This window comes from Lagenorhynchus albirostris, chromosome 8 (assembly GCF_949774975.1).
Source record: "Lagenorhynchus albirostris chromosome 8, mLagAlb1.1, whole genome shotgun sequence".
Lineage (NCBI taxonomy): Eukaryota > Metazoa > Chordata > Mammalia > Artiodactyla > Delphinidae > Lagenorhynchus > Lagenorhynchus albirostris.
Genome location: NC_083102.1, coordinates 56,557,310 through 56,582,656, shown reverse-complemented (window position 1 = coordinate 56,582,656; position 25,347 = coordinate 56,557,310). Strand labels below are relative to the sequence as shown.

The window sequence follows — 25,347 nt, the reverse complement described above, 5'->3', positions numbered from 1 at the left end:
GTCACAGTAAATTCGCAATTTAAAAGTTTTCTACTTAACATTGAAACAGATTTACATTAAGTAATGATGATTCTAATAGGCGCTTTAAAACACCTTTTGTTTGAAAAATGTGTTTTTTCATCCATTTTAAATCATTGTTGGAGTAGATATATTACAAACAAGTCTACAATTTTCAGTTTAAATCTTGTGCTGAGTTTGGTAGTATCTGTTTCATTCATACAATGAAAAATTATGAATTTCACCCTAAAAACTGGCAAAGTTAAAATAATTTTCATACTAGCTCTTAGCATGTTGATTTGACTAACCGCAACTTCTGATAGAAAATTATTTTAAATGTTATCAGATCTAAGTAATAGTTCAGCAAAATAAACTTTTTAACATTGTTTCTTAGCCTTTAAAACAATGACAAATATTAGTATATGATTCTGATTTCCATATCCTCGTGCTAAAAGAAAAACACCAGAAACCATATATAAAAGGGTTTTCCATAGGTGTGATAGCTCTTTGCCTTTGCCAATGAAGAACAATGCTTCAAAAACATTATCCCTATGAAACTATCAAAAATAAAAACTATGTGAGGATTGCAAACACACTGGTAAAATCTCTTTTCATATTTTACCAGTTCAGGATTGTTATATGATCTCGAAGCAATAAACGCATTGGAGAGGTACTTTGGAGAACTAGAAAAAGTCTGAATAACTCAGAATAAGTTTGGCAAAGCAAAATGGAGATAACAATGCTTCACATGACTTTGCTGAAGCTAAATTGAAGCAATGCATATTAAAGCATCCTGTCTAATGCAGGATTCGAGGTAGTCTCTATTGACGTTCAAGTTCTATAAAGTGATTAACACTTTGGAATGGCTTTTAAGCTTTAATTTATTGTTTTTCCTTCTTGTTATTTTGAGATAGTAAGTTTTGTTTCATTAACAGAAAAAGTTACAAAGTACTGTGAGGAAGACGGGCTTTGGTACACGCACCCTGGCAGCAACATATCCTGGTCCAACTATACTATGTGTAACGCTTTCACTCCTGAGAAGATGCAGGTAGGTTCTATTTCAAATTTCAGTATTGGGTGAGAATGCCATCATCTGTGCATGGAAATTTATGCCTAATTGTAAAACACCTGCTACCAAGACGCCAACTATTTTGTAGAAGGAAATCAGATAATGACCTCTCAATTCTAGGGACTCTGTGAAGTGGCACTAGAGAAAATGATGTTTTACTTCTTGGTTGGCATTCTGTCAGTGAGAGTTCTGTGAGCATGTGGAATCAGGCCATTTGTGGCAAGAGGAACGTGTCCATGGAGCAAATGATGGGATTCCCTGCAGTGCCAGACATTAGGCAGCATTTCCAGGAACTGCCTTAACATCTCTTCTCCTGAAAGAGTTCCATAACTACAGATTTCTCCACAAGTCACCAGCTAACGGTTGTCCACATCCCTGTCCTGAGATGTCTATGACAGTTTTACTATCAAGCCTTGAAGGAACTCTAAGAATGGGGCTTCTCATCAGCGCACTGATAAGCGTGTGGCTGTTTAGATTATTTTCAATGGAAGTCCATTCTAACTTGCTACTTCTTGTGTCTTACTGGCTGTTAAATATTTTTACTATCTTAGCTTAGAAACATTTAAGCCAGTGGGGCGGGGCGGGGGAGTGGGGGGCAGATAGCTACTGCCTTCTTCAGATGCTTCAGAAATCTGAAAAGATCATTAAGTCTACCACCAGCCTCCTCTCCCTACAGAGCTGGGAGAAACCGTTGGTCGGCGTTTAGCACACAGGGCATCTCTGCACAGCCCTGGTGGCTGCAAGAGAAACCTATTGTTTCCTTCAAAGATAGGCCTGTATGCTCAGTTATTGAGAAGTTGGAAGCTATACGCACATCAGTGCTTTTGTTTCCTATAAAGAAGCTTTATGAGTATAGAAAATTTTCCTTCCATTAAAAACAAAATAAACAACAATTAAAAACAAAGAAGATGAATAGATAGCTTAGAGACCAGTTGACTAGAGGGACATCTCGTCACAGGCACAGGCTGAGGGCACCAAAGCCAGTTACTGCTTCCACAAATTGCTAAGTCACCCCTGAGAGTCAAGACACATGCCTACATCCTAGAGCTATTTATTTAATAAGGTCTGATTGAAATGACGTGTCAATGAGTAAGGAATTTCCTGAATGAATGCTGATTACTTTACAGCAAAAAAATTTAACTCTCTTAACTGAATTGTTAGAAAGAGTGCACATCAAAATAAACAATTCTCAGTGCTGCCACATTTGACCTCTTCACACACTCTGGCCACATCTGAGAAGGAAATAAAGTATTTTAAGAATAAATACTCCCCTCTAGGCACCTAACATAATGATTGAAATTCTATGCACAAATCTTCCATCTATATACAGGCAAAAAAAAAAAAAAAAAAAGAAATCAACCTAGAATTTATTTAAATAAAAAAACAAACACTTCTCAGTCTTAAGAATGATACAAAAATGGCAAATAAATTATGAGCTGTTGATTTAACCTTACACATTTAGACAATTCTATTTCAGAAGCATAAATATTTTTTAAAGTATTCTAGAGGCAACTGAAAGAAAATGAATTAAATTATATAAAATTTCCTTACAAATAAAATATGCAGAGATAAAAATAAAATACTGGCATGCCTATATATCCAAATTAAAAACAGTACTTTAAATGGCAAGGGGACTCAATATGGTAAACTATTTAAAAGGGAAAACTGTTAGAAAATGCTACACCTGTTTTTGTCTAGTGGTAAAGTTAGAAAAAGAGCCAGAAAATGAATTCCTGGGGAAAAAAGACAGGAGCTGAGTGTTTTCTTGCAAAGATTCCTAAATACCTCCTAAGAAGGGACCTACAAGCTATACTGAAGTTTTTATCAGTTCTAGGTATAAACCAACTATTCCAGATTTACTATCATTACCTGCAAGGATAAAAAGCACTGTTAGCAGAGCAGTATCAACAATGAAACTGACGAACAATATGTAAATGCCTAGTGAAATGATGCAACCACAATTCAGGATAAGTTGACACGTTCATTTTGAAACTCTAAGGCCTACAAGGCAATACCTGTTTCTGTCTAGCAATAATGCACATAACCAAACAAAGGGCTCTGTTTTGTGAGCCTTTTAAGAAGAATTAGTGTTTCAATCTCAGACCCTTCACAAGGAAATTGATAAGAATCAAAATGTTCAAGGGTAATGATTTGTACATAAATGGTGCGTTTCTCCCAGGAATTCAAAGAACTCCATAGAAATTTTCCAGCTTATCTACACTGCATTCACCTTCATACCAAGACCCAATAAGTTACTGAAAATACCTTAAGTTCCTCCCACAACCCAATAACTTGTTGTGGGAGGGAACTTAACACCAGAAGCCCAGAGATTATGTTGTCCTCCTTTCAAGCCATTGCCCTCTCTGAGTCCCTGGCTTTTTTCACCCGCAAAATGGATATTACAGTCTCTTTTTCTCCCAGACAAAATAGAATACAGGGTGCCCAGCTCTGAAAACAAGTTAGGTGCTTAGAGAGTTCTACCTATCAGTAAATAAAGAAGGAAATGATCCACTATTGTCAGAGAAGTGTCATAGGTCCACCCGCCCCTAAATGTCTCTCCCATCGGCATCATAAACATAAAAGGCAACGTTGGAAAATATAACAATGTGGAATAACATAAGTAAAGAACTTAGATTTAAATGCTGAGCTATGTCTACTGCTGGTCAAAGATTATACCTAAGAGGTGCTATTTCTTTTCAATTTGGAACACACATTTTAGTTTGTTGAAAATTAGAGTTAGGGATTCATTGTATTTTTTTTCCATATCACTGTTCAACTGACCCAGCAACATTTATTGAAAAGACCATCCTTTCCCTACTGCCCTACAGCATCACCATTATCATATATCAAGTGACCATACATGTCACTACATGCTTCTGGACTGCGTTGCACAGGTCTATTTGTCTCTCCTTGCACCAGTATCACACTGCTGGATTCCAGTGGCTTTATAACAAATCATTATGCTCCATAGAGTAGGTCTTACCACTGTGTTCTTCTTCAAGATTGTCTTGGCTATATTTTTTCTTTGTATTTTCAGTGCAAATTTTAGAAGCAGTCTGTCAAATTTTACATACAAAGAAACCTTGTGATCAGTTTGAAAATTTTGAGATCTTTATCTTCCAAACATTGAATAGAATATATCCCTCTATTCATCTCTGTCTTTAATATCGCTCAATAATGTTTTATAGATTTCTGTGTAGAGGTCACACGCATCCTTCTGCAGATTTTTTTTTAAGTTATTATTTATTTTTGGCTGCGTTGGGTCTTCGTTGGTGCGTGCGGGCTTTCTGTAGTTGCGGCAAGCGGGGGCTACTCTTCCTTGTGGTGTACAGGCTTCTCATGGTGGCTTCTCTTGTTGTGGAGCATGGGTTCTAGGCATGCGGGCTTCAGTAGTTGTGGCTTGCGGGCTCTAGAGCACAGGCTCAGTAGTTGTGGTGCACGGGCGTAGTTGCTCCGCAGCATGTGGGATCTTCCCGGACCAGGGCTCAAACCCATGTCCCCTGCATTGGCAGGCGGATTCTTAACCACTGCGCCACCAGGGAAGTCCCCCTTCTGCAGATTTATTCTCAAGCATTTGATTTTTTAATGCAATTGTAAATGCCACATTTGAAATTTTATTATTTGTTGTTTATGTATTAAAACTGTTCTCATTTTTATATCCAACAATTTTTATAAAACTCACTTATTAATTTTAGTAATTTATAAATTTTATATTTTATATGTATTGTATTATATCAGCTGCAAATAATAAAAGATGGATTTCTAGGTAGCCATTAAATTAATCTACTTTCTGTCTCTAAGAGATTTGCCTTTTCTGGACATTTCATATTAATAGGATTATACAATATGTGGGTTTTTTTGACTGGCTTCTTTCACTTAGCTTGATGTTTTCAATGTTCGTCCATGTTATACCATGTGTAAGTACTTCATTCCTTTCTATGGCTGAATAGTATTCCATTCTGTGGACAAACCACATATACCAGTTGATGGACATTTATGTTATTTCCACTTTTTTTTTTTTTTTCGGTACGCGGGCCTCTCACTGTTGTGGCCTCTCCCGTTGCGGAGCACAGGCTCCGGACGCGCAGGCTCAGCGGCCATGGCTCACGGGCCGAGCCGCTCCGCGGCATGTGGGATCTTCCCGGACCGGGGCACGAACCCATGTCCCCTGCATCGGCAGGCAGACTCTCAACCACTGCGCCACCAGGGAAGCCCCTAAACATTTTGTGTACAAGTTTTTGTGTGCACATATGTTTTCATTTATCTTGGGTTGTCTTTTTCTTGATCAGTCTTGTTAAGGGGTATTGAAATTATTTTTTTTAAGAACTAGGTTTTGTCTTTGATCCACTCAATATATATTCAAGTTCTCTTTATCATTTCTATTTCCTTTCTTTTACATTCTTAAAGTTTAATTTTCTTTAGATGGAAATTTAGGTCATTGATTTTCAATCTTCTTTTCTCACATATGCATTTTAGTCTTTAAACTTCCCTCTATGCACAGCTTCATCTACATCCAAAAAGTTTTGGTGTGTCGTTGTGAGTTCTTCTTTGATCCAGTGTTTATTTAGAAATATATTGTTTGCTTTTCAACAATATGAAGGTGTTTTTTGTTACCTTTTTATTAATGATTTCTAGAGTATTATGGTCAGTGAAGATGCTATTTAAGATTTTAATTATTTGAAATATATTCATTTGCTTTACTGACTAGTGTATGTCAATTTGGATATTCTTTGTGCATTTGAAAAGAATGGGTATTCTGCAGATGTGTGCAGTGCTTATTATATGTGAATTAGTGAAGTTTGTTGAGCATGTTGTTCAAATCTTCTATAGCTAGATTTTTCCCCTCTGTGTTCATTCTATTGATTACTAGGAGCTGTCAGTTTTTGCTTTATGCTCTGTGTGGTTTGAGTTTATATTATTAGGTGCATAGACATTTAGCATTGCTGTAACATCCTGACTTAACATCTGGACTCGTATGATATCACACCAGTTTTCTTATGGTTAGTGTTTACCTGGGCCATCTTTTCTCATCCTTTCACATCCAATATTTCTGTATCCCTGTGTTAAATAATGTTCCTCACAACATATAATTGCTTTAAAAATCATCTATTCCAACCTCATGATTTTACAGATGAGGACTACTGCAGTCTGGAAAATTGAAGTGACTGGACCTATGAGTGTCACACAAACACTTAACGATAATACTTTGAGTAAAGGACGCTCTGATGAATCCCATCTTCTATTCTTCCCACCATGTCATGCATATTCCAGTAAAACTGATATTCTTAGGAAAGTTAATCTATTAATCCAATTTATAATTCAATATAATTTAATTCTCTGAAATATTTGTTATCTTTTTTTAAAGGAGAAAAATATTTGTTGATTTACACTATTTAAAAATAAACATTTTCGGGCAGAAATTGAGACACAGATGTAGAGAACAAACGTATGGACACCAAGGGGGGAAAGCGGTGGGGGGTGGTGGTGGTGTGATGAATTGGGCGATTGGGGTTGACATGTATACACTGATGAAAATAATAATAATAAAAATAAACTGTTTTCCCTCTTCTATAAAAATTTATTCACCTATCTGCTTTAGTAACTGGTTTTGTTGTTGTTGTTGCAGAATGCATACATTCTGTACTACTTGGCTATTGTGGGTCATTCTATGTCGATGTTCACCCTGGTGATTTCCCTGGCGATTTTCATGCTTGTTAGGTAAGTACACCTATAGCATCTGCCTTTTATTTTCTTCTCTTAGGTACTAAAATGGTATACTCTGCAAGAGTGTTGGGCAGGGAGAAGTCTACTGATTACAAGACATGTAACACTGGGAGTCATGAAGTAGCAAGAAAAATGAAATTAATTAAAATATGTTTTTTAACCCTATCTTTGAGGAAAATAGGATGGATACATATAATTTTCAAAGGCGATATGCCTCCTTCCCAAAATGAAATAATCCTGTGAGCCCGTAAATACACTGCATTAACATGGTAAAGTTCCACTTACCATGGCTAAGCTTCCATGAAGTATTGAGGAAATAATCCTCCTCCTTCTTTTACCCTCACTCTAAAATATGGAGGTGGTCACAAGTTCAAACACACCCTGCTTAATTATGAGCTGTACTGTAAGTGGATTGGGCCAGAAGAGAAGTGGGGCTGGTAAGGCCATGATCATGTTCAGCCAGAAAAGGAAGTTTCTTTTGGCCTTAACTAACTCAGCCAGAGTCAAGGAGAACCTCTAGAAGAAGATGGCCTGTTGTCACGTGTCAGTTTTTTGCCCTTGCACACCTACCATTGTTAACTGTAAGTGTCTTCTAAAAACTGTAAGAAACAAAATTCCAATGAGGGTTTCTATCCTGAGGCTGTGTCCATACAAATGATTGCATTACCTATTGCAAAATGATTAAGTTGATATAGATACTGATTTTACAATAATGGAGAATTTAAAATATTCTATAGTTTTAGGAATGACCACAAAGTATGTGAGATAGTAACATGTTAAATTTGATCCTAAAAACATGTCCTAAATTTCGTGGCATTTTTTTAAATCAAAGGCAGGAGGCATGCTACAGTGCTATTTCCTTCCACTGATACTCTTTTTAGTGATATTATACAAATGATTAAGAAAAGTTCATAGGCACAGACTACAAATAATTCTCCACACTTAAAAGATGTGATATGTAATTAAATGTATAGTGATTCATATATAAAATAACAATCTTAATTTGACTTTTGTTAAAATATTGCCATGATAATACTAGAAAAAATTAAACCAAGGGGAGAATCACACTTACCACACCCTTAATACAACTACAATTATTCTTTCCCTTGACCCTATTTTTTTTTTTTTTTGGCGGTGCGCAGGCCTCTCACTGTTGTGGCCTCTCCCGTTGCGGAGCACAGGCTCCGGACGCGCAGGCTCAGCAGCCATGGCTCATGGGCCCAGCCGCTCCGCGGCATGTGGGATCTTCCCGGGCTGGGGCACAAACCCGTGTCCCCTACATCGGCAGGTGGACTCTCAACGACTGTGCCACCAGGGAAGCCCTCCTTGACCCTATTTTTAATCTTTGCCTATAACTTACATCATAATTACGTATTGTATTATGTCAACATCATCAATTTATGTTGATTAAGCAATATAACTGAAGAGCAAGTTTTTAACTGAATAGCAAATAATAACAAGCAGAGAGTGAGCTTCTTCCATATTTGGTTTAACAGGAGAAAGACTGATAAAGCAACAAGACATGAAGGATTAATTATTAGAATAATTTTTTCAATTATAATCAGAATACAGCAGAGTAAACACATAGCATGATTAATCTTTGAATGTCTATTCATTTTTCAACTACACTTGACCACAGAGCAAAAATACATCATCATGGCTCTCATATAACTTTGATTAAAAAGTCTGTCACTAAAAGTCTATTCTTTAAATTTGTAACTGCAATTAATAAATGTACACAGGACTTTAAAGATTAAAAAATGTTGAGGGAGATCTCTTAGTTCTTCTCCAGTCACTTAGATAAGTGATGAGGTCTGAGAGCCAAATCAGCAAAGAAAGTAAGAATGTTCTTTAAATAATTTCTCTATTAAGCCACTAAAGATGGGTGTTTAAAAGTGTAGCACATAGGCAAAGTGAAATATTTCTCAATTCCAGTTAGTCCCAAAACAAAATTAATCTGGTAAAATCCTTGGGAGTGGGGGCATACTATCTAGGAAGCACAGATTTTGCCCTTACTGTCTCTGTTTCAAGAACCTTCCAAACAGTAACTTAAGTCTTGGGTGGAAAAACATGTCTTATTGAGGTAGAATCTGAATATAACAATGGAAAGACACAAAGTGAAACAGTTGGTTCTCTAGGGTACACACAGTAAAAGGTGACTAGGATACAAAAAACACACATGCTGAGATGCTAAATATTCAAATCCAGAAGCAGTCATGTCTGATTTTTATACCTGTTCTTAATCTTACCTTAAATCTGCCCAAACTAAAACTATCAATGCCATCTGTTTTCCTTAAAGTATGTTTCTAATTCGTCACATTTTTTCTTACATTTGGATTTCAGAAATATTCAAAGTGACTGTGAAAATAAAAATAAAATAACTGATTTATGACAGCATTTTATCTTTTAATTAGAAATATTTTCCCAGGTGTTTTTCAAACACTCAACATCACCCTTGTGGTATTTACTGCACATTACAAGGGGAGGTTTTACAATTTATGTACTTAAATGGCATCATCTGTGTGAAACCTGAGCAAGCAATAATCATCACTCCCTTGCTTAATTCTGCACGCCCAGGGTTGAGTTATTTTGCAAAATCCAAATAATCAATTTCATAAAACGTTCATGAAACCAAAATGAGAAGTTACACTCAGCTCTGCTTCTGAGACCTAATGCCTCATTCATAATCATCCCATTGAAATCTCACTCTAAAATCCTAACATGTGCCTTCTAGGGTCTATGAAAAGGAGTAACCCTGCAGGTGTCCTTCTCAAACCAGCAGGCCAGGAAGGCCTGCAGAGGAGTTACTGAATATATGGGAGGCTGTAGAACTGCCAATACTTTGCTAAAAATCCTGGGGTATTACTCAGAATGAGATCATTACGGCATGCTGCTAATCTTAATGTTATTTTACTGTGAGCATTCAGGAGAAGATAAAAGGCAGGACTGTGTAACCTGAAACCAATAAGAATCACGCTCCCTGTGCTATTGGAAAATGATTGTAGAAATATATATAAAGTCTTCGTTATTTTAAAAGAATAAAATTGAACTTCTAGGCCCTCTTCAAGATAAAGAAAAATTTTTTCAGTGATTTAAATCATAGAAAAGGCAATACTGAAGATCTTAACTGTACAAAGTGGCAGAGTTAAAATAATATTCAGGATGATATACAGGTTACTTCTGATCCACCAATTAAAGGTTGAAAACAGCCTTTTTAGGATATTTGGTTTAGGACCTATACTGGGAAAAATAGTTAGGAGTAGTACCATGGAGAGGAATTAAATAGAACCATCAAATTACTTAAGACTCCTCACGACTGCCAAGAGTTAAACGTCAATAAGAGGGTTAAAATGAAAATACCTTTACAGAAGACTGGCTTGAGAAAGTCACATAAGTGGACATTTGGGTTTGTTTCCTGCCATTTTAAGCAAGTTTGCAATAAATTCACTTATCTCATCAGTTCCATGTACAATTTATCAATTTACATTTCTGCATAATAATTCTAAATACTAAAATATCTCACTGTTTTTTCTTAAGGAAGGTCCAGTAATAGAACATTCATTAACATCCATTTTGACTACTTGGTACCAAAGTACTACTTGCTGATTAAATATTGTGAATATCAATTACTCTTGCCTGAAAGTTAACAGAGATATATGCTGAAAGAGAAGTGTGTTCATTGCATTACATTTTCTACATTACATTACACTGACCACGTTGGCCAAAAAAAAAAAGTTTTCCACTGGGACCTCTAAAAGGAAGATTGATTCCTCTTTTACTCAGTATTCCCTATTATTCTATTTCACATCTTTATAGAGGATGGATAGATAACTATCTTATATAGTATCCTATTATACATCTCTGGCTGCCTTCCTGTTCCTCCAGAGAAACCATTAAATCAATGGCAGCAAAAACAGCCTCCTTTCTCCCAACTCACCCTTGACATGGCAGGACACCAAAGGTAACTGTTGGTCATCGCTTGGCACATGTTCACTCATAGAACAGTAGTAATAGGAAAAGAAGCAAGAGTTATGATTGAAAGGGAGTTCCTTAAGGATAAAGATTTTGTGCTAAATCCAAAGATATAAAGTCCTTGTCAGATAGGAAAGATGTATAGCATACTGTTCTGAATTTTTCTAGGAGTTTTAATGCAATCCATTTCACATTCCCTCCTTCCCTCACTCCTCTTGTCCATCACGAACAAGGTATGATACCTAAGTAAAGGAAAACTTAAAGTTGTGCCTTGTCCTGTGATATCAAACTGATCTATACAATCTGCAAGACTCAAGGCAAATATTAAGCATTAATTAATTAATTAATTATTATTTATTATTTATTAATTATTTAATTATTTATTATTAATTATTAATTATTAATAATTAATTAATTAATTAATTAAGCATTAACCTTCTCATACAACTTCAAGATCCTGCAGGCACACATATACACGCGTGGGATACCAATAACTTGAAACAAAGTTTTCAATGTGAAAGATTTACACCAGGTAAATTAAAATCATAAATATGACATTTAGCTTTAACTTTAAAGTGTGACATCTTGAGATTCATATGAAAGTAAATCATTATCCTCACATGTGAATGACACCTTGATTGGGCCAAGACAGGAGTAGATTATATTGTCTTATCCTCCCACGCTTGGAGAATCTATAGTACTTATAGTTCCCTGTCACTCAGAGTAAGCAACATCCTCTCCATCTAAATACCTGTGTTTTTTTTGTTTTTATCAAGAGGAATAAAGTAGAGCTAACATCTGGTTCATGCCATTTCTACTAAAGACATTTCAGGTCTGACAGGAAAATGTCCGCTTCTCTCATGTTCATTCAGGCAACAGTATATTTGTATTGAGAACAATTAAACACATAATTTCTTAAGTTCAGTTAATCCTCTTCAGCATCCTGTACCTCTTTCAGAACATTTATTATAATAGTAAATAATTATGTAATGTATAAGGTCCCAGAAAGCAGAAGCTGTCTGTTTTGTTTACCCATATATCCCTAGCATCTACAAGAGGGTTTGAATCAGAGTTGGATACACAGTAATATGTGTTGGATTATTGAAAGAATTTTAATAAATTTAAAGTACCTTTAACTCGCTTCAAAAAGCTGAGTGTAAATGTCATCAAGTAAGTGTAGTAAAAATTTTAAAACTCAATAAGGGGAAATTATATTGAAATCTTCAAGAAACAGACTCATATATTAGTCATATTCTTCCTTTGGAACCTGACAGTTTATCCAGCTTTAAACCATCACTTTCTCATTGTGTACATAACACAGTACTGTATATAGGTTTTACGTAATGTTGAACAACAGGATAATGTCCAATATTAGTTAAGAATCTGGCAAATGTTCAGTATGATACAAAGTATGAAATACGAGATCATCTAGCATTTAATGTAATTCTCTGTACTGGAAAAACTGTTTAGTGGTCACGGCTCAAAGAAAATTGCTATTATATAAAGATTTTTAATGCAAAAAAGAGTATTAAGCCCTACTGTGTGTCAGAAGCTGTGCTAGGTACACAAAACAAATTCCTTTAGCATTTCCATTCTAGTAAGAGAAAATAACAGGCAGTAAACAAATATACGATATGTCAGGAGGCAGTAAGTGTTAAGAAGAAAAAAAAAACGGGGATACAAGGACCCAAGAGTAAGCTGGAGGTGGAGGAAGTATATTTTATTTAGGGCAGTTCTGGTTTACACAGGAGACTGAACATTAACCAGTTCTGTAAGCTAATATCCATTGACAGATTATTGAACCCTACCCAATCCAAAGAAAATCAGGCATGAGAATAACAATGCTGAATGATGCATTCATCCATACTCCTTAGTTATGCATAATGTCAACTGTCGTTGGTTTAAGCCAGGCTGAATCCAATAATGAGAACACAGATATTTGCCTCCCAGTGAGAAGAATTATAAAATGCTATTACGACTGTATGAAAAAGGGCAGGTCAGATGTTTAACAGTTACTTTATGGGAAGAGTTTATGCAGTATAAATGGGCGTGATGTTTTACATAAATATTTTTTTCTTTTTAAAGCCTTAAATTTGCATCCTACTTTTTTTTTTTTTTTTCCCCCCCGGTACGCAAGCCTCTCACTATTGTAGCCTCTTCCGTTGCGGAGCACAGGCTCCGGACGCGCAGGCTCAGCGGCCATGGCTCACGGGCCCAGCCGCTCTGCGGCATGTGGGACCCTCCTGGACTGGGGCACGAACCCGTGTCCCCTGCATCGGCAGGCGGACTCTCAACCACTGCACCACCGGGGAAGCCCCCTGCATCCTACTTTCTATAGTACTGTTAAAAAACCAACTAGGTTCAGTTTATTTAACAAAATTTTCTGCTGCTACATAAAGTAGCACATGGTAGTGTGTGTGAGAAAAAGAGAGAGAGGGAGAGAAAGTTCTCCTCTAAACCCCGTCTTTACCATTGGCTGCCTACTGCATTCTACTCCTGCTCAACAAGTTGAGGATTTTAAAATATTCTGTATTAACTATTTACTAATACTTGTGCTTCCTGAAGAGTTGAAAAAGGTAGCTACAATAATCAAAATATGCTCTAACAGTTGCCCTTATTGCTTAAAGTTACTTTTTACTACAGATAATTGACAACTCATTTTTCCTTTGATTTGAAAATATAGGAAGGCATTTTCATGACCCATTTTTCCCCAGAATTTTCTTGTCAAAATGCCTGGGATTCTAGCTTTATTCCATGAAGATTTTTTAGGAGTGGTTACTATGATCACTCGTTGGCATCATTAACTGAATGTTAACGTTAAATTTCTCACATTATGCTAAATATTGTTTGACTGGATCAAATATGGTAAACACGAGATTTTAATTCATCTAGGATAATCACTCCAATTTTGTTATAGCCGTCCTGCAGGCTGTCTACATTTGCATCAAAAAGTGAAATAGGAGGGGCTTCCCTGGTGGCGCAGTGGTTAAGAGTCCGCCTGCCGTTGCAGGGGACACGGGTTCGTGCCCCGGTCCGGGAAGATCCCACATGCCGCGGAGCGGCTGGGCCCGTGAGCCATGGCCGCTGAGCCTGCGCGTCCGGAGCCTGTGTTCCGCAACGGGAGAGGCCACAGCAGTGAGAGGCCTGCGTACCGCAAAAAAAAAAAAAAAAAAAAAAAAAAAAGTGAAGTAGGATATTCAAACTAATGTTTATTTAGATGAACATTCACACAAGTACACAAGTACAAATTTATGAAGTGGAGGAGAAAGGAATGAAAAATGCAGCAAACCGTTTAGTACGCCAGAGGTGGGGCATGGCTGTTCCAACAAGCAGTGCATTTGGATAGGTCCCAGGTCCAAACCACACTGTGCCTCAGCACGAGATCAGATTTGAGACTAGTTAGAATTCTCTGCCTGTGTCTGAGCTCCACCATCAGGAGGACATGGAAAGAAGGAGCCATAGGGTTGATTTCCAGTTAGAATATAAGAAATAAGAAGGTATTAAAAGAAATGGTGAAAGAAAAGGATGACAGGAGAATTAATAAAATCTGTGTATGTGATGGGCCAAGGACATGGATTCAGTCAGGCTGTCAGGCAGCCTTGTTTCTGACTTCAGGCTCTGTTATCCCATTTGCCACTCAATTTCTGCCGGGTTACATCAATAGAGAGTCGACATTTCATCTGAAGCACAATTCCAAACCCTAATAGTTTCTCTTGTAAAAGTCCTTCTCTTAATTAATTTTATGACATTTGTTATCATTGAAAGTGATTTTTATCACTCACTCTTTTAGTTATTGTAGGAAGTCACCCTGAGGACTGAAAACTATGAGCTACCGGAAAACTGTCTGTAAAAATCAGGCAGAAAGGTAGTAATGAGTCTTAAAGATGAAAACAGCTTCACTTATTTCTATATGTTCTTTCCTCTGTTGCTAAAGAAAATATTAAAAATATTTACAAAGTGGGTTTTTTTTTTTCCAGGTACGTCAACATTTTGGCACTGGTTAATGCTTTCTGTTACTTTTTCCTTCCAGGAGCCTTAAGTGCCAAAGGGTGACTCTGCACAAGAACATGTTTCTGACTTACGTTCTGAATTCTATCATTATCATCATCCACCTGGTTGAAGTTGTGCCCAACGGAGAGCTCGTGAAAAGGGATCCGGTAAGCACTACATGATTTGTTTTTAATTTTATTTTCAAGAATATAATAAGTATAAATAGTGAACACGGTGTCATTGTCTTAAGCAGCTGTTTATATATATAATAATACTTTACAGTCGAGTTTTGCATTTAACAAGGCACATCATTTCTGTGTAATTATTGGAAGTAATGGTTATATGCTATAGTAAAGGGCTGGGAATGATAAAGTTATAGCCCAATAAGAATCATACCGTAAATAATGAATTTTCATGACTAATCAATAATTTATTAACATCTATGGGAAGTTCACTGAGCACATATACTAGGTGTACTAAAGCAGTGCTTTGCAGTGGCCCCAGTGTGTCACTAATGGGTTACAGGTGTGCATAAGTATTAATCCCTCAGCATTCTGGTGCCGAGCTGGTCTTGGGCCAGTCACTTCAGCTGCAAGTAGCTATGCATTTACTCTAGTGATTCATATAAATTTTATCATGTTCTATGTTTGCATGACTTAGAAAAAAGATTTAAATGTCCCTAGTTCAGGCACTGTCATCTCCCAGTCTCTGCTAATGGCCCCCATTAACTGAGCTCAACCAGAAACCAGAGGGCGAGGAAGCCCTGAAGGAGATGTGCAGAGCAATTTCTCCAGGCCCAGGAGCTGGGTAGAGAGTGCATTTGAAAGCACAAACAGAAGTTATCCAGCACACAATGAATGGCCAAGGGATATTTTCATTTTTGTTTCTCTGCTTAACTGTGTTATGCAAGCATCTGTAGATAGCCTCATCTTTCAAAACTGGCATTTGACAGCTCTGCCAACCCAATGACAAAAATGCGTGAAATCTGCCCAGGGCGTGCATCCTGCGTGACAGTGGCATGGCATGGGAAAGCAGCTTAATTTGGCTTCTAATGGATCCACAGTGCTAATAATTTTTGCAGTGTGAATACATCCAGAAAGGCATTGTGATCCATCTTTTAAAACCATGGCGTCTGTTATTGAGACAGATTCCTGTCTTAGGTGCAGAATGGGTTTACCTTGATGAGTTTTTGTCTTTCATGTCAACTGATTTTAATAAAAGTAATCTCATTTCACTTAATCCTCACAAGACCCCAGCGAAGGGTGGATATTCTCCCCATTATTTTTTTAACATCTTTATTGGAGTATAATTGCTTTACAATGGTGTGTTAGTTTCTGCTTTATAACAAAGTGAATCAGCTACACATATGCATATATCCCCATATCCCCTCCCTCTTGCGTCTCCCTCCCACCCTCCCTATCCCACCCCTCTAGGTGATCACAAAGCACCGAGCTGATCTCCCTGTGCTATGCGGCTGCTTCCCACTAGCTAGCTATCTTACATTTGGTAGTGTATATATGTCCCTGTCGCTCTCTCACTTCGTCCCAGCTTACCCTTCCCCCTCCCCGTGTCCCAAGTCCATTCTCTGCATCTGCATCTTTATTCGTGTCCTGCCATCTCCCCATTATTATTATTTTTTTTTATCTTCTATTTTCTTTTTTTTAAACATCTTTATTGGAGTATAATTGCTTTACAATGGTGTGTTAGTTTCTGCTTTATAACAAAGTGAATCAGTTATACATATACATATGTTACCATATCTCTTCCCTTTTGCATCTCCCTCCCTCCCACCCTCCCTATCCCACCCCTCTGGGTGGTCACAAAGCACCCAGCTGAACTCCCTGTGCTATGCGGCTGCTTCCCACTAGCTATCTACCTTACCTTTGGTAGTGTATATATGTCCATGCCTCTCTCTCGCTTTGTCACAGCTCACCCTTCCCCCTCCCCATATCCTCAAGTCCGTTCTCTAGTAGGTCTGTGTCTTTATTCCTGTCGTACCCCTAGGTTCTTCATGACATTTTTTCCCCTTAAATTCCATATATATGTGTTAGCATACGGTATTTATCTTTCTCTTTCTGACTTACTTCACTCTGTATGACAGACTCTAGGTCTATCCACCTCATTACAAATAGCTCAGTTTCGTTTCTTTTTATGGCTGAGTAATATTCCATTGTATGTATGTGCCACATCTTCTTTATCCATTTATCCGATGGTGGACACTTAGGTTGTTTCCGTCTCCGGGCTATTGTAAATAGAGCTGCTATGAACATTTTGGTACATGACTCTTTTTGAATTATGGTTTTCTCAGGGTATATGCCCAGTAGCTGGGTCATATAGTAGTTCTATTTGCAGTTTTTTAAGGAATCTCCATACTGTTCTCCATAGTGGCTGTACCAATCAATTCACATTCCCACCAGCAGTGCAAGAGTGTTCCCTTTTCTCCACACCCTCTCCAGCATTTATTGTTTCAAGATTTTTTGATGATGGCCATTCTGACTGGTGTGAGATGATATCTCATTGTAGTTTGGATTTGCATTTCTCTAATGATTAATGGTGTTGAGCATTCTTTCATGTGTTTGTTGGCAGTCTGTATATCTTCTTTGGAGAAATGTCTATTTAGGTCTTCTGCCCATTTTTGGATTGGGTTGTTTGTTTTTTTGTTATTGAGCTGCTTGTAAATTTTGGAAATTAATCCTTTGTCAGTTGCTTCATTTGCAAATATTTTCTCCCATTCTGAGGGTTGTCTTTTGGTCTTGTTTATGGTTTCCTTTGCTGTGCAAAAGCTTTGAAGTTTCATTAGGTCCCATTTGTTTATTCTTGTTTTTATTTCCATTTCTCTAGTAGGTGGGTCAAAAAGGATCTTGCTGTGATTTATGTCATAGAGTGTTCTGCCTATGTTTTCCTCTAAAAGTTTGATAGTTTCTGGCCTTACATTTAGGTCTTTAATCCATTTTGAGCTTATTTTTGTGTATGGTGTTAGGGAGTGATCTAATCTCATACTTTTACATGTACCTGTCCAGTTTTCCCAGCACCACTTGTTGAAGAGGCTGTCCCTTCTCCACTGTACATTCTTGCCTCCTTTATCAAAGATAAGGTGACCATATGTGTGTGGGTTTATCTCTGGGCTTTCTATCCTGTTCCATTGATCTATCTTTCTGTTTTTGTGCCAGTACCATACTGTCTTGATTACTGTAGCTTTGTAGTATAGTCTGAAGTCAGGGAGCCTGATTCCTCCAGCTCCGTTTTTCGTTCTCAAGATTGCTTTGGCTCTTCGGGGTCTTTGGTGTTTCCATACAAATTGTGAAATTTTTTGTTCTAGTTCTGTGAAAAATGCCATTGCTAGTTTGATAGGGATAGCATTGAATCTGTAGATTGCTTTGGGTAGTAGAGTCATTTTCACAATGTTGATTCTTCCAATCCAACAACATGGTATATCTCTCCATCTATTTGTATCATCTTTAATTTCTTTCATCAGTGTCTTATAATTTTCTGCATACAGGTCTTTTGTCTCCTTAGGTAGGTTTATTCCTAGATATTTTATTCTTTTTGTTGCAGTGGTAAATGGGAGTGTTTTCTTGATTTCACTTTCAGATTTTTCATCTTTAGTATATAGGAATGCCAGAGATTTCTGTGCATTAATTTTGTATCCTGCTACTTTACCAAATTCATTGATTAGCTCTAGTAGTTTTCTGGTAGCATCTTTAGGATTCTCTATGTATCGGATCATGTCATCTGCAAACAGTGACATCTTTACTTCTTCTTTTCCGATTTGGATTCCTTTTATTTCCTTTTCTTCTCTGATTGCTGTGGCTAAAACTTCCAAAACTATGTTAAATAAGAGTGGTGAGAGTGGGCAACCTTGTCTTGTTCCTGATCTTAATGGAAATGCTTTCAGTTTTTCACCATTGAGGATGATGTTTGCTGTGGGTTTGTCATATATGGCCTTTATTATGTTGAGCAATGTTCCCTCTATGCCTACTTTCTGCAGGGTTTTTATCATAAATGGGTGTTGAATTTTGTCAAAAGCTTTCTCTGCATCTATTGAGATGATCATATGGTTTTTCTCCTTCAATTTGTTAATATGGTTTATCACATTGATTGATTTGCATATATTGAAGAATCCTTGCATTCCTGGAATAAACCCCACTGGATCATGGTGTATGATCCTTTTAATGTGCTGTTGGATTCTGTTTGCTAGTATTTTTTTGAGGATTTTTGCATCTATGTTCATCAGTGATTTTGGCCTGTAGTTTTCTTTCTTTGTGACATCCTTGTCCTGTTTTGGTATCAAGGTGATGGTGGCCTCGTAGAAGGAATTTGGGAGTGTTCCTCCCTCTGCTATGTTTTGGAAGAGTTTGAGAAGGATAGGTGTTAGCTCTTCTCTAAATGTTTGATAGAATTTGCCTGTGAAGCCATCTGGTCCTGGGCTTTTGTTTGTTGGAAGATTTTTCATCACAGTTTCAGTTTCAGTGCTTGTGATTGGTCTGTTCATATTTTCTATTTCTTCCTGATTCAGTCTTGGTAGGTTGTGCATTTCTAAGAATTTGTCCATTTCTTCCAGGTTGTCCATTTTATTGGCATACAGTTGCTTGTAGTAATCTCTCATGATCTTTTGTATATCTGCAGTGTCAGTTGTTACTTCTCCTTTTTCATTTCTAATTCTATTGATTTGAGTCTTCTCCCTTGTTTTTTTTTGATGAGTCTGGCTAATGGTTTATCTATTTTGTTTATCTTCTCAAAGACCAGCTTTTAGTTTTATTGATCTTTGCTATCGTTTCCTTCATTTCCTTTTCATTTATTTCTGATCTGATTTTTATGATTTCTTTCCTTCTGCTAACTTTGGGGTTTTTTTGGTTCTTTCTCTAATTGCTTTAGTTGTAAGGTTACATTGTTTGAGATGTTTCCTGTTTCTTAAGGTGGGCTTGTATTGCTATAAACTTCCCTCTTAGAACTGCTTTTGCTGCATCCCATAGGTTTTTGGTCATCGTGTCTCCATTGTCATTTGTTTCTAGGTATATTTTGATTTCCTCTTTGATTTCCTCAGTGATCACTTTGTTATTAAGTAGCGTATTATTTAGTCTCCCTGTGTTTGTATTTTTTACAGATCTTTTCCTGTAATTGATATCTAGTCTCATAGCGTTGTGGTCGGAAAAGATACTTGATACAATTTCAATTTTCTTAAATTTACCAAGGCTTGATTTGTGACCCAAGATATGATCTATCCTGGCGAATGTTCCATGAGCACTTGAGAAAAATGTGTATTTTGTTGTTTTTGGATGGAGTGTCCTATAAATATCAATTAAGTCCATCTTGTTTAATGTATCATTTAAAGCTTGTGTTTCCTTATTTATTTTCATTTTGGATGATCTGTCTATTGGTGAAAGTGGGGTGTTAAAGTCTCCTAGTATGAATGTGTTACTGTCGATTTCCCCTTTTATGGCTGTTAGCATTTGCCTTATGTATTAAGGTGCTCCTATGTTGGGTGCATAAATATTTACAATTGTTATATCTTCTTCTTGGATCGATCCCTTGATCATTATGTACTGTCCTTCTTTGTCTCTTGTAATAGTCTTTATTTTAAAGTTTATTTTGTCTGATATGAGAATTGCTACTCCAGCTTTCTTTTGGTTTCCATTTGCATGGAGTATCTTTTTCCATCCCCTTACTTTCAGTCTCTATGTGTCTCTAGGTCCGAAGTGCGTCTGTTGTAGACAGCATATATATGGGTCTTGTTTTCGTATCCATTCAGCCAATCTGTGTCTTTTGGTGGGAGCATTTAGTCCATTTACATTTAAGGTAATTATCGATATGTATGTTCATATTCCCATTTTCTAAATTGTTTTGGGTTTGTTATTGTAGGTCTTTTTCTTCTCTTGTGTTTCTTGCCTAGAGAAGTTCCTTCAGCATTTGTTGTAAAGCTGGTTTGGTGGTGCTGAAGTCTCTCAACTTTTGCTTGTCTGTAAAGGTTTTAATTTCTCCATCAAATCTGAATGAGATCCTTGCTGGGTAGAGTAATCTTGGTTGCAGGTTTTTCTCCTTCATCACTTTCAATATGTCCTGCCACTCCCTTCTGGCTTGCACAGTTTCTGCTGAAAGATCAGCTGTTAACCTTATGGGATTCCCTTGTGTGTTATTTGTTGTTTTTCCCTTGCTGCTTTTAATATGTTTTCTTTGTATTTAATTTTTGACAGTTTGCTTAATATGTGTCTTGCCATGTTTCTCCTTGGATTTATCCTGTATGGGACTCCCTGTGCTTCCTAGACTTGATTAACTATTTCCTTTCCCATATTCGGGAAGTTTTCAACTATAATCTCTTCAAATATTTTCTCAGTCCCTTTCTTTTTCTCTTCTTCTTCTGGAACCCCTATAATTCGAATGTTGGTGCATTTAATGTTGTCCCAGAGGTCTCTGAGACTGTCCTCAGTTCTTTTCATTCTTTTTTCTTTATTCTGCTGTGCAGTAGTTATTTCCACTATTTTATCTTCCAGGTCACTTATCCGTTCTTCTGTCTCAGTTATTCTGCCATTGATCCCATCTAGAGGATTTTTCATTTCATTTATTGTGTTGTTCATCGTTGTTTGTTTCATCTTTAGTTCTTCTAGGTCCTTGTTAAATATTTCTTGCATTTTGTCTATTCTATTTCCAAGATTTTGGATCATCTTTACTATCATTATTCTGAATTCTTTGTCAGGTAGACTGCCTATTTCCTCTTCATTTGTTAGGTAGGTCTGGTGGGTTTTTATCTTGCTCATTCATCTGCTGTGTGTTTTTCTGTCTTCTCATTTTGCTTATCTTACTCTGTTTGGGGTCTCCTTTTTGCACGCTGCAGGTTCATAGTTCCCGTTGTGTTTGGTGTCTGTCCCCAGTGGCTAAGGTTGGTTCAGTGGGTTGTGTAGGCTTCCTGGTGGAGGGGACTAGTTCCTGTGTTCTGGTGGATGAGGCTGGATCTTTTCTCTCTGGGGGGCAGGTCCACGTCTGGTGGTGTGTTTTGGGGTGTCTGTGGACTTATTACGATTTTGGGCAGCCTCTCTGCTAATGGGTGGGGTTGTGTTCCTGTCTTGCTAGTTGTTTGGCATAAGATGTCCAGCACTGTAGCTTTCTGGTTGTTGTGTGAAGCTGGGTGCTGGTGTTGAGATGGAGATCTGTGGGAGATTTTTGCCGTTTGATATTATGTAGAGCTGGGAGGTCTGTTGTTGACCAGTGTCCTGAAGTTGGCTCTCCCACCTCAGAGGCACAGCACTGACACCTTGCTGCAGCACCAAGAGCCTTTCCTCCACACGGCTCAGAATAAAAGGGAGAAAAAGTAGAGAGAAAGAATTAGTAGAAGTAGGAAGAAAGAAAGGAAGGAAGGAAGGAAGGAAGAAAGAAAGAAGAAAAGAAGGAAAGAAAGAAAGGAAGGAGGGAGGGAGGGAGGGATGGTGGGAGGAAGGAAGGAAGGAAGAAAGGAGGGAAGTAAGGGAAAAAGAAAGAAAGAAGGAAGATAAAGTAAAATTAAGAAGTAAAATATAATAAAGTTATTAAATTAAAAAATAATTATTAAGAAAAAATAAAAAAACAAAAAAACGGACGGATACAACCCTAGGACAAATGGTGACAGCAAAGCTATACAGACAAAATCTCACACAGAAGCATACACATACACACAAAAAGAGGAAAAAATCGTAAATCTTGCTCTCAAAGTCCACCTCCTCAATTTGGGATGATTCGTTGTCTATTCAGGTATTCCACAGATGCAGGTACATCAAATTGATTGTGGAGCTTTAATCTGCTGCTTCTGAGGCTGCTGGGAGAGATTTCCCTTTCTCTTCTTTGTTCTCACAGCTCCCAGGGGCTCAGCTTTGGATTTGGCCCCGCCCCTGCGTGTAGGTCACCTGAGGGCGTCTGTTCTTTGCTCACAGGACAGGGTTAAAGGAGCCGCTGATTCGGAGGCTCTGGCTCACTCAGGCTGGGGGGAGGGAGGGGCACGGAGTGCGGGTTGAGCCTGCGGCAGCAGAGGCTGGCGTGACGTTGCACCAGCCTGAGGCGCGCCGTGCGTTCTCCTGGGGAAGTTGTCCCTGGATCCCGGGACCCTGGCAGTGGCGGGCTGCACTGGCTCCCGGGAGGGGAGGTGTGGATAGTGACCTGTGCTCGCAGCAGCAGCCTTAGCGTCTCATGCCCGTCTCTGGGGTCCGTGCTTTTAGCCGCAGCTCGCGCCCATCTCTGGAGCTCCTTTAAGCAGCGCTCTTAATCCCCTCTCCTCGCCCACCAGGAAACAAAGAGGGAAGAAAAAGTCTCTTGCCTCTTCTGCAGGTCCAGACTTTTCCCCGGACTCCCTCCCGGCTAGCCGTGGTGCACTAACCCCCTGCAGGCTGTGTTCACGCCGCCAACCCCAGTCCTCTCCCTGTGCTCCGACCAAAGCCTGAGCCTCAGCTTGCAGCCCCGCCCGCCCCGGCGGGTGAGCAGACAAGCCTCTAGGGCTGGTGCGTGCTGGTTGGCACCCATCCTCTGTGCGGGACTCTCCCTGCTTTGCCCTCCGCACCCCTGTTGCTGCGCTCTCTTCCGCGGCCCCGAAGCTGCCCCCCTCCGCCACCTGCAGTGTCCGCCCGTGAAGGGGCTTCTAGTGTGTGGAAACCTTTCCTCCTTCACAGCTCCCTCCCACTGGTGCAGGTCCCATCCCTATTCTTTTGTCTCTGTTTATTCTTTTTTCTTTTGCCCTACCCAGGTACTTGGGGACTTTCTTGCCTTTTGGGAAGTCTGAGGTCTTCTGCCAGCGTTCAGTAGGTGTTCTGTAGGAGTTGTTCCACGTGTAGATGTATTTCTGTTGTATCTGTGGGGAGGAAGGTGATCTCCGCGTCTTACTCTATCGCCATCTTCCCCTCGTCCCCCCATTATTAACTGAGTAAATGGAGGCTCAGTGAAGGCACGTGTCCTACACACCATGGATAGTTAGACGTAGATAGTTGTCCTACACACCGTGGATAGTTAGATAGATAGATTCACACCCAGACCTGTCCCATGCAGAAGCCCATCCTCTCTCCTGTGTACCACATGGTGCTCTTGATTATCTTGATTTCTTTCCTCAGGAAGATTGTTCTTAAAGATATTGGCTCAGCCATTTCAAAGTAATGGTTCTTCATAATTAGACAAGCACACTCCATTTCATTAGGGAAGCTGACTCCCAGTAAGATTAAAACAGGTGTAGAAGCCATTAACCAAGAATATCTCAGCAAAACTCAAATTTGGAGCATCCCATTTCCCATTAAATATGAAAACCCTGAGAAAGTTACTATCTGTACAAAGTAGGCCAGGAAATGGCACTTTAGTTATTGAATAATCAGCCCACCAACCTGGGAGCAGAGGTCTTGTAATTCTTGAATAGACTCTCTCCCATCTCCCTTGTGCAGGGTCTCACACCCACATGTTATGCCTCCAGCCCATCCTCTGGATGTAGGGTAATGGGCACTTTTCATCCATTATGAGATCATACTAAACCTGTTATCCTCCTGAAATAGTATACATTCAGGACTTTTTCTGAGTTCACTATTAAATTGTAGAAGCCATTTAACCTTATCCATCAAATGAGAGTAATAGAAACTGCTCTTACTTCCAAGGGGTTGTCCCAGAGTCCCAAAGAAGCATAAAGCTTTTAAAAATTCCCAAGAGCGTGATATTGCAAACGATTGCTCACAAGGTTACTGCTAACCCTTGCCCTGTGGCTAGCTCCCTAGGTCTCTGCACATGACTTTCCCAACCAATCTGTTACTCTGTTCGTTTTCTTAGACAGGTAAGTTATCATTGGCGGATGTTTTCACTTTCATAGGTACTTTAGGGACAGACATTCCTAGGTACTCGGGCAGTCACAGCACACAGGCTGCCTCCTAGCCACCAAGCAGCCAGCTCGGCTCTGCCTTCCAGCTCCCCTATTGCTTCGAAACCTTTAATATAGCCTGTAAGCAGGTATCTAGGGACCTGGCTTAGCCACAAAGCAGCTGATTCCCTGGGAGAATGTGAGCACAGGGGAGTCAGAGAAATTAATAGGAAGCTTTCTTCTGGATATGGAGATGGGAGGGTGGCTGTCTCACATTAGGCATTCTCAAAGTGACAGAAGTTTGAAAAACTGAAAAGAAGTTTATCTTTATGGCATGACTAACCCCGGGTTCTCCTAATCAATATCTTTTTAACCTAACAGACTTGGGTTTTTTTGTTTTTTTTTTTTTTAGCTATGCAAGAGTAAACTTCCTAGGAAAAAACTATAAAACTCTTGAAAGGTAGAACTTCATCCAATCAATCAAGTGTTTATTGAACACCCCAAACTCAAATTTTAGTCTTCAGGCAGAACTAAATTCATATCATTTGCGGGAAATATCTATTTATGACATTCTCTTCACAATCCCTAGGAATATGCCCAGCCTCACATGGAAACAGCTGCCTATGTCTTGCAACTATATATGTGAGACTCAGTCATTTATCTACCTATTTCAAAGTGTGTGTATGTCTCTTTTTTAGTGGAAAACAGAGGAGCAAAAAGTCTGATTTTGCTCTGTGTGCCTGAATGAGAAGTCTCCTTTCCTCTAAGATTCAAATGAGAAGAAGCCACCAATCACAGCCCACTTACA

At 38.6% G+C, this 25,347-nt stretch overlaps 1 protein-coding gene across 1 annotated transcript in view; it reads left to right on the top strand.

The window, feature by feature from the left end:
- Window positions 1-25,347, top strand: part of CALCR (calcitonin receptor) — a 65,604-nt gene that overhangs the window by 13,584 nt on the left and 26,673 nt on the right. The window contains exons 4-6 of the mRNA XM_060156087.1: window positions 933-1,045; window positions 6,693-6,784; window positions 14,793-14,919. Of these exons, the coding sequence (XP_060012070.1) occupies window positions 933-1,045; window positions 6,693-6,784; window positions 14,793-14,919 (332 nt within the window). The remainder of the gene's footprint in view (window positions 1-932; window positions 1,046-6,692; window positions 6,785-14,792; window positions 14,920-25,347) is intronic.